This window comes from Macrobrachium nipponense, chromosome 19 (assembly GCF_015104395.2).
Source record: "Macrobrachium nipponense isolate FS-2020 chromosome 19, ASM1510439v2, whole genome shotgun sequence".
NCBI classification, from domain to species: domain Eukaryota; kingdom Metazoa; phylum Arthropoda; class Malacostraca; order Decapoda; family Palaemonidae; genus Macrobrachium; species Macrobrachium nipponense.
Window position 1 is genome coordinate 73,846,509 of NC_061088.1, and position 10,000 is coordinate 73,856,508.

Here is a 10,000-nt window from a genome sequence, read left to right on the forward strand (position 1 = left end):
ATTATTATTATTATTATTATTATTATTATTATTATTATTATTATTATTCAGAAGGTGAACCTCAGTTCATATGGAACAAGCCTTCAGAGGCCACTAACTTGAAATTCAGATCCCAAAGAATTTGGTGTTCTTTTGAAAAAAGTTGCAGAAGATGATAGGAAATACAGATAGAAGAGATCAATCATTAGATAGTAAAAAAGATAAATTCATCAATAAACAGATAAAAATATCAATTGTTAAACTACAACGTGAACTGTTTTGCATTGCATTGCATCATATTTTTATCTTCAGGAAATGTATTTTCTGTAAGAAATATTGTAGATTTGCAATTTTTGGATCATTGCTTTTAACCTATGAAGGAAAATAAAAGGAAATCAGTTCAAAGCCGATCTGTAAAGTTTACGCAGGTTTTTTTTTTTTTTTTTTTTTTAAGTACACAGTACACTTTGAAAAGATGGAATGCAGTCAGTGAAAGACTAGATACTCCTGTTTTTCCTTTCATCTTCATTCGTGGATCACAAATTATGAATTTATTAGAGTGACGCTATGTTAGACAACTTAGGTTTTCATGAGCGAATTCGGTAGTCCGGCGTTCGAATTTGTTTTTTTGTGATTATAAATTCATTTCTCGATATAATGTGGTTCGCATCCCACAATGAGCTGTAGGTCCCGTTTGCTAGGTTAGCTACGTAAAAATATCTTATCCTTCGGGCCAGCCCTAGGAGAGCTGTTAATCAGCTTAGTGGTCTGGTTACTCTAAGATAGAGTTCCAAACGGGAGAGAGAAAGAAATTGAAACATCAGTATATCCATCCACTAGTAAATCATTGTCAAGTCTATGACTGTTAAAATCTCTGTCAACAATAACTACTAAGCTCTGAAAATTTTAACCTTCCCTCTCTGGCCGCTTGAAGCAGGAATCTTTTGCTACCCAAAGAAACAGCCTATAAACCCTGTGAAATTTCGTATGCAACAGAACTACTACTGTTCCTGTATGACTCCGGTTTCCCATCTACCTTCAAGGAAATTGTGGTGAACAAATTCCAACCAGAAAGTTTAAACCAAAATTATATATCTTTAACACCTCAAAAAAATGGAAGGTAATTTTCAAGAATTTAAATTTGCCCTAATGATCACCTTCATGTATTCAATATTTTCTGGACCGATCATCAAAATCATGTCTATGGTACAACCACTTAAGGAGCCTTAGGCGAAGAATTAGATTTTGTATTTCATTGGTTCTACGTTTACGTCAAATGGTACGACAGATATTTCTATCTGGAAGTCATAATAATAAGAATCGGTGACCTATGTATGAAAGAAACGTGAAGAGGGAGAGAGACGAGAGGGTTCTCAGTGCAGAGGAAGTCATCTTTCAATAAGACCAAAAGGAGCTGCAAATACTTACTTGACCAGTTTAACGGTAAGGACTACACAGCATCCCAGGAGTATCACCATGAAGATGCCTACGCTGATTCCAGCCCACTTCCAGGAGTCTGATGAGGTATCTATCTGCTTGGAATTGATCTTCGAAGTTTCAGAGGTTAAACTTTCATTGTCATCAGGGATTAGTGATTTAGTCATTGAAGAAGACTGTGGAGTTGACTTGCTGATTTCCTCCTGCGTTAAGACTGGAATCGTTGGAACTTCATCGCTGACATGTTTATTGAGGAAAACCAAAGATGGGTCATCTGGACCTAGGCTGTTCGTGATGTAGCCGCGCCAGTGCACTTGCTTCCCTGCTACAGTAACATTTTGCATGGCCACAGCACCATTGGAGGTTGCTATGATGCTCAGCGCTTCCGACGACTCAATGCGAACATTAGAAAGAAACAGAACTCCATCCTTCACTACAATAGCTCTCGTAGCCAAAGTACCAATGGAAACATCCTTCATCCGAAGCATTCCCTCCACTGATATTCCTGCCGTCGATATATCGTCAATGGTGCAATCTGCAATAACTCCCTCTGTTTTGATACTGATGCCAAGAGGAAGAATCTTTTCTACTGTGGTGTTAGACATGACCATTCGGCTGGAAGCTACGAGGCCTTCAACTTTGACAAGGTGCGAGTTATTGAAGAGACCAGTGTATCCATACCAGTGCACTCCAGCAATCCACTCGACACGTGTGTTTTCTAAATCTAAGTCTCTCAGCTTGCGGTTAGGTGCAAGAAAGTCTACACTACAGGATGTAAGCGTCACATCATGAACACCAGCTGTGATGTTCTGGAAGTGGACCTCTTTAGCCTCAAGCCAAGTCTCACAGTCATTCTCATTATCAACTGTGGTTGCTGTTACTACTTTCATCAAGATGAGCTGTCGTAAGAAAAGATACATGAGAACATGCAATCCTCTGTGACACAAGAGAAGTTAGAAATTCTCCATTAGTTTGAGTTACAAAACCAGTATAAATTATGAAAATTAAACATTTACCTAAAATCTGGATTGGAAGGACTAATCAGAAGATTCTCTTCCAGCATTAAAATACACTCACTCAAATGACTCACTCATTCACTGACCTTTTCTATACAGGATGGATAAAGTGTTACAAAGGACGCCCCTCGTACTATAGCTCGGTGACTTTGCTGAGCACCCACCAGGTCAACGACCACTGAGGCCTAAAAGAATCAGAAGAAACGGTGAACTGCTAATCTCAGTTGTCTGAAACTAAAGCGTCATCGTATACAATAGACAGTTTATGTATTATTTTCACCAAACTTTTATACAAGAAAGATTTGACATGGAGTTTCATCTGGTAATTGCTTCCTGTTTTCTGATTTCCAGTGTCCTGTTCTGTACAAAAACCTCTTAAAAATCATCATTAACTTGCTTCATGGATAAATGTCTTTGGTACAAACGCAACAATTCTAAAAATTCGTTCAAGTGAAACTAGGAGAATAAATAAACTTAATAAAAGCATTATACATGCACATTTTTTTTTTTGTAAGATAAATTTTATACTGATTTCTGATAGAAAACGAAGGTAGAGGACACTTACATCATTAACGTGTGAGAAATCACAGACTTTGATGAACAACGGGACAGTAGTACAATAAGGGGAGAGATGGATTGCAGAGATTGTGAGATTAGAAGTCATATCTGGAAGTGGCGGAGGATTACGAACGTGAATCATCAGTCCCGATGCCATGTTTTCTGAGCCATTGATGAACACCTTGTAAGAAAGAGAATGATGCTCATTTAATATTATATACTTTCAGGATGCTATAGAAAGAAAAAGAGTTGATATCCTGCAAATGAATATTATACAATTATCAACTACTGTCATATACTAAGTAAGAAAGCATAGCTGATGAATGCCTCTTGAAAAGTCACTGCTTACCTGGTCCCTTGTGGCTACCGATATGGTCCTGTAAGAGGACACAAATGACACCATGTTGTACAGCTCCACAGAGGCGCCTTCCTCAATGAAGATGGCGCCCTCATTGATAGCAATGGCCACGAGGTCTTTAAGAATCAGTTTGCCTCTTTTGACAACCACGCTCTCCCTTTCCATTGTCGAAATTTTCACCTTTGAAAGCTCAGTCGTGGCTCCCTCATGATCAATGGTGAGGGCACCTCGCCGTAACTGCAAAAAGGGGCGAGTAAAACTACTCTTAGAACTACATCTCAAATAAGGGAGCACTCTTCAAATTATTACAACTCAGCGCAGGAAGTTTTGTTTGTGACGATTATAAATTTAGGTATTTCGCTGCAACAGTATTGTCGTGGCAAAAGTATCAACTTTGGGTAAGAATTCTTTTAAAGTTATTCTTAGATGATCTTTACAGTTTCTGAACCATTGCTTAAAGTTCAGTCCTTCCATTAGCTTGCAGTAACAACCCAGGAAATGAGCATATTAAAAAGTTTTATTAAAAATACCGCATAAATCTACTTTAGTGTGACCAAGAAAGAGATTGATTTACCATAAAATTCAATTAAGCAAATTACTTAGATACCAGAGATCAGTGTTCACGATCTTATACCAGCTTACCCTCTGAGTAACAAGAATGCCCTCGGCTGTAACAGGAGCTTGTAGAGTTACATTGATTATGCTTCCAACTACCATGCCTATCCACTGACTTCCAGAACCTGCTATATTAACGCTGTCCATCGTGACAACCGTAACATTATGCACATTGAAAGCTTGTAGAGTGCCATCATGAAGTCTTTTCACAGTGCTGTTTGCAACAGTAACATTAGAAATGTATCTGCTAGAGATGACTTCCAGCCTGGAATCTAAAACTGACAGTGACATGTTACAGTCATCTTCTAAAGGTTCTCCTGCGGTGGAGGAGGTGCTTTCGTCCGTGTGGTTGCCTTCGGTGGCAAAATGCGGAAGAGTTCCATTGACAGACTGCAGTCGTAACTCTAATTCACAACTAGTTGACAGAACTTGCAGAGACTTGACATTCTTAATCTGGACAAGATGGTAACCCTCAATGTTGTGTGCATTAAGCTCAATACTCTGTAAGAAAGAGATAAAATTGAATGCCCATTCCTCAGCATGTTGGTGATGGAAAAAGTTACGTATACATAGTGGTACTTCTTAAAGATAATTGGTGCCCTTCACTCACGAGGAAAACTAAGGCAATAATTGATTAAATGGATGAGACAACATAAAAAAAAGTGCAATGTGAGAATGCCTTCCAAAGTCATTTCCAATATTCTGACTTTCTTGAACAATATCTAATAAACTACATGAGTAGGACAACGGTAATATTTCGACAGCCTGACATATGATTAGCTGCCATTGAGAAATTACCTCATTAACACTGCTGAAATCGCATAGGAGAGTAGTGTGGTTGGAAGAGCATCCTTCCCTTTCTTGTTCTACTTGTACTTTTGTGATGTTTTTAGGTACCACAAAGTCATCCACAAACTTAAGGTAAGAGGAGGAGAGATCCAAAGGAGTGCCATTGATGGTGACATTCTTGATAGATATCCTTTCCCTGTCCAGCAGAATGATGCAGTTAGCGAAGGCTGATATCACCGTGACATTCGACAGGGAAAGGAAAGCGGTGGGGCTACTGATGACAATGGCAGACGCCTCCAGAAGCCCTATAGTGACGTTGTTCAGAGATGCAACGCCATTGGTGATCTTTAGACCATTCGTCGCAATGTGAGAGACGGTGCTGTTGGATATTGCCATCTCTCGGGCTTTGAAAACGATCCCATCGGGTGTCACCAAACCAAGGTGACTGCTGATAATGAGCCAGTTGTCTCTGGCTTCAACGTGGCTGACGCGCTCAACCGTCGTATTCTGGATGGTTCCTCTGTAACCCTCCCAACTCAAAGCCTCGATGGACTTGATGGTAGAGTTTATGGCCATGAAGTCCCTCTGGAAATTCAGGTTTATGGTGTTCACTTGTGTGTTGATGATGGTCAGGTCCTTCACACCGTGGGAAATCGAATCTGCTTGGGAGTTGTAGATACGCAGCCATGTTCGACACCTCTTCCGGTATATGGTGTAATAGTCTTCCTGTGAAATTGATTTCTGATTAGTAAATTATAAATTTCTACTGGATAAAAGCTGTGACTGGAACCAGCCATGAAAGATGTAAGAAAATTATTTGTCAAAGGATGAAGTACAAATGTTCTCCTTGGAATCATTATCAGTGAAACCGAGTTTGGTTTTATCTTTTGTGTCTTTTCTTTCAGAGAGGAAAGTCTGGACAATATGTTCATTTCCAGGAATCTGTAAATCGAATGAATCATTTTCTCAAACCTTAGACTACAAAAAAAGAAGAATATCGGAATTTGATTTCAGGTTGTCTGAACTTTAAAAACCAACGAGGAAGAGCTCCCTCCCAGCTGAAAACAAAATCCCAGTGAGATGCCCCACAGTGATGACCTTGAAGTCGAGTGTGAGGTCAAACGGACAGCGGAGATGGAAGCAATATTTACCTCGGAGGGAAGGGTAGTCACCAGTCCGGCATCGAAGACCTGTATCCACGAGATGCAGGTTGGGTAGACGTGCAGAGTCTTGGCCTTGTGGATCTCGACCTCAAGCTGACCTGAAGGGAGGGTCAATCCCGCTGGCACTACGACAACCTGGAAGGATGGGGAACAATTTTCGTAAAAAGGAACTTCTTTTTTTCATACTTCTTTTATTCAGTACTTGCCAGAGTTTCACGAGTTGGAGAAAAGCGCTCCATTTACATGACATAGTATCATCGTAACTGTACATAGGGGTTCCACGACACTTATTACATTTTTGAGGGTTTTGGTCAAATAGGTCGTTATTGGAATATAAGATTTAGGCCAAAGGCCAAGCGCTGGAACCTACGAGGTTTTTCAGCGCTGAAAATAATGTTGAATCATTTGGTAGGAGAGTGTTAAGGAAAGCAAGATGGAAGAAGAGAATATGAACGGAGGTACAGCAGAAGAAATGTAAAGGGTTGCAGTTATGGGCTGGAGGGACGATGCAGAGAACCTTAAGTAATGCCTTTAGTGACCACGTGAGGTGCACTGACAACATTACCCCTCTAAGGGGACATATATTGTTATTGTACTTTATAAAAAGACATGAAAATTGTCTTCTTGATTTTGTCACAATGATAACAGGGGGCCATTTTACAATTCCATATTGTCTTTTTAGAAGCAGAGAACATAAATAATAAAGCTACCGAGAAAACTGCCCAGTTTTAACAAATTATTTAATCTTCTCGTTGGACGAGTGGTTCACCCACTCGCCTACTGATTCGGTAGTTCCGAGTACGATTCCCCGCTCTGCCAACGTGGAATCAAAGGAATTTGTTTCTGATGATTAGAAATTCATTTCTCGATATAATGTGGTTCGGATCCCACAATAAGCTGCAGGTCCCGTTGTTAGGTAACCAATTGGCTCCTAGCCATGTAAAAATATCAAACTAAGATATACATAACTTTTTGATAATTAATATCAATCATGGGAGAGTGCTGAAATTTTATTGATTTTTGCAACCTTCACATGTGTTCATTAACTAGTGAAATTTTAATTACCAAGTAAGAAACACACTGTTCAAGGGCTACGTAGTTAATTAGTCATGTAACTTTATACATATATATATATATATATAATATATATATATATATATATATATATATATATATATATGAGTTCGTGTGTGTGTGTGTGTGTGTGTGTGTATCCAGCCAGCCTCCATTCTCACAGTTCTAGACGTCTCCTTCATAGCAAAACAGATTGTGTTGGACCTATGTATAGTCTTACTTTTGTTGAGTGTATTTTCAGTCTGTCTTGATTCCCAATTCTCATTCAGACTGCCTGTTGTTGTTTGCTTTACCCCCCGCCCCCCCCCCTTTATGGTCTTTCACTCAATGCCATCTCGAGAGATTTGCCGTACAGTTCAGACCTGTACCGAGGGGGGCGGTCGGGGGGGGGGGTCCAAAATTTCTGGAAGTCCATATTTTCTGTGACTATCCTTTTCATTGAACTCTACTTACAATGTAATAAATAACTTTTTTTTTTTGAACAAGTTTTTTTAATCAATTTTGTTATTAAAGATTAACATTATTCTTTGGTAGTAGGGAATACAAGAGTGATAATAGGAATATGACGTATACCTATATATGCAATGACATTTATGGAAGAAAAGGTCCATTTTTGTAAAAAAAAAAAAAAAAAGATACTCCCCCCAAATTAAGGAAAAAAAAAACTCTAGGTACGGGTCCGCATCGGATTAGCGAGATAATGTTGCAAGCTACGCCACCTAACCCATGTCTGCAACCCATCCCCCTGAAGGCCACAAAACACACAAAAACACACACACACATGCACAGAGAAAAATATCTCCTAGAGCAAGAGAAGCCTTGAAACCTGAAGATGTTGTGCACTTGTAACCTTATAAGTTCAAGCGGAAATGCAATCAATGACTATCCCTTAAATAATATTCCTTGGACTTAATCATTTATTTACATCTTAACCTATTTCTTTATTAGTTTCTTGAATTTATCTTTGTTTTCTAATAACTAATCTCTTCTGTCTGTATTTCCTATCATCTTCTGTAACTTCTTTCAAATGAGCACCATTTTCTTTGGAAGCTTTGCTTTCAAGTCAGTGGCCCCTGTAGACTTCTGAATATAATAAGAGTCATAATTGATGCAAAGTTCGTCCGACCACGGAAGAGTTAGATGGATATTATCTGGTAAAATATTGTTGTGGATGGATTGTGATAAATTAGTGATTCAGAACTAACAGACCAGAGACTCCAGAGTCCTTGGTTCTGTTATCTTTGTTATCAATCTGGGTGACTATCTCCACTGATACCTGCTGGGGTCGGTCAGCTGATTAAGACCGAGTCTTAGTTGTTCTCATTTTTTCCAAAACACTCTTGCTTTTTTTTTTTTTTTTTTTTTTTTTAAACTGGGTGAGATCGCCGCAGTTGTTTAAGTACCGTTTACCTAATTTACTGCTTATATCAACTGAAGCATAATGGATTTTTAATACAATATACCTCCCACCCCCTACCCCCACGCCTTCTTCGCTTATGAGTCTAATCTTAGTTTCTTCTCTTAGTCTTAGCAGGAGAGAATGCTGCCGAGTAACACCACCTTATATATATACATATATATATATATATATATATATATATATATATATATATATATATATATATATTATATATATATATATATACTAGCTGTACCCGGTCACGTGGTGCTGTGGCTCAGTCTGGTTAAATGGAAAAGAAAAAAGAAAAAGCTCCTTTCTCTTACTCTCTCTTTCTCTCTCCAACAATCACTGTCTCTTTCCCTCTTTCTTCTCACTAATACCAACTCTCTCTCTCTCTCTCTCTCTCTCTCTCTCTCTCTCTCTCTCTTTCTCTCCCTGTCTTTTTTCCTCTTTCTTCTCCCTAACACCCTGTCTACTTCCTCTCACTTCCTCTCCCTTTCATTCTCTTTCTGTCAACCCCTTCTCAAACTCCACCCTCATTGATGTCATTGATGTTTACCCTATATAGTATTCTTTGCCAAATGATAAGTCATAGGCAGAAATTATATATGATAAATTCATAAAGTAACTAAGTCTACAGGCATAACCAGCCATATTTCACGGGCAAAACCAGCTCCGTTTCAGGGGATCCCTTCTCACCCCCACCCCTCTCAGAGGGGGGGAAGGTAGGATGAAACCCCATTATAAAAACACGCGTGTATTCGAATGCAATGTTGTGTCAACATTTCAAATCAATCGGTGAAGTACTTTCGGAGATTTAAGATTTTCAACAAACGAACATTGACATTTTTATTTATGTAGATATACGAAGTGGTGTTATCGGCAGCATTCTCTCCTACTAGACTAAGTGAAGAAACACAGATTAGCCTCATAAGCGAAGAAGGTGTGGAGGCGGGTTGGGAGGGATATCTATATATATATATTATATATATATAATATATATATATATATAATTAATATATACATACATATATAGATATATATATATTAATATATATATATATATAATAATATACATACATATATATTATATATATATATATATATAATATATATCAACACCACACACACACACATATAAAATAATATATATATAAAATATATATATATAAGATATAAGTAAAAATATATAATATTATCACAACACACATAATACTATAAATTATATATATATTATCTATATATATATATATATACACACCCATAAAATATAGAGATATAGAGATATAATAATATAGATTATATTACTTAGATAAATAGAATGACAAGTACAAACCAGCTTATAGAAATAGATTTATATTATACAACCAAACATAATAGATTATTATTAGAAGATATAATACAATACATACACATATATATATATATAAAAATATAATATATATATATACTATAATATATATAATATATAATATACATACATCATATATATATATAATACAATTATATATATATATATATATATATACATACATGTATAAATATATACATATGTGTATATATATATATATATCGATATATATATATATACTCCCTTTTCCTATATAAA

General features: G+C 37.2%; 1 protein-coding gene across 4 annotated transcripts in view; it reads right to left on the bottom strand.

Moving 5' to 3' along the window:
• The window catches only part of LOC135218276 (uncharacterized), an 83,559-nt gene that overhangs the window by 1,418 nt on the left and 72,141 nt on the right, over positions 1-10,000 (bottom strand). For all 4 annotated transcript variants that reach the window (XM_064254487.1, XM_064254493.1, XM_064254501.1 and 1 more), the window contains 7 exons: positions 5,904-6,050; positions 4,762-5,478; positions 3,991-4,464; positions 3,340-3,585; positions 2,998-3,171; positions 2,519-2,617; positions 1,408-2,315 (listed from right to left, as the gene is read on the bottom strand). In XM_064254487.1, coding sequence (XP_064110557.1) covers positions 1,408-2,315; positions 2,519-2,617; positions 2,998-3,171; positions 3,340-3,585; positions 3,991-4,464; positions 4,762-5,478; positions 5,904-6,050 — 2,765 coding nt within the window. The remainder of the gene's footprint in view (positions 1-1,407; positions 2,316-2,518; positions 2,618-2,997; positions 3,172-3,339; positions 3,586-3,990; positions 4,465-4,761; positions 5,479-5,903; positions 6,051-10,000) is intronic.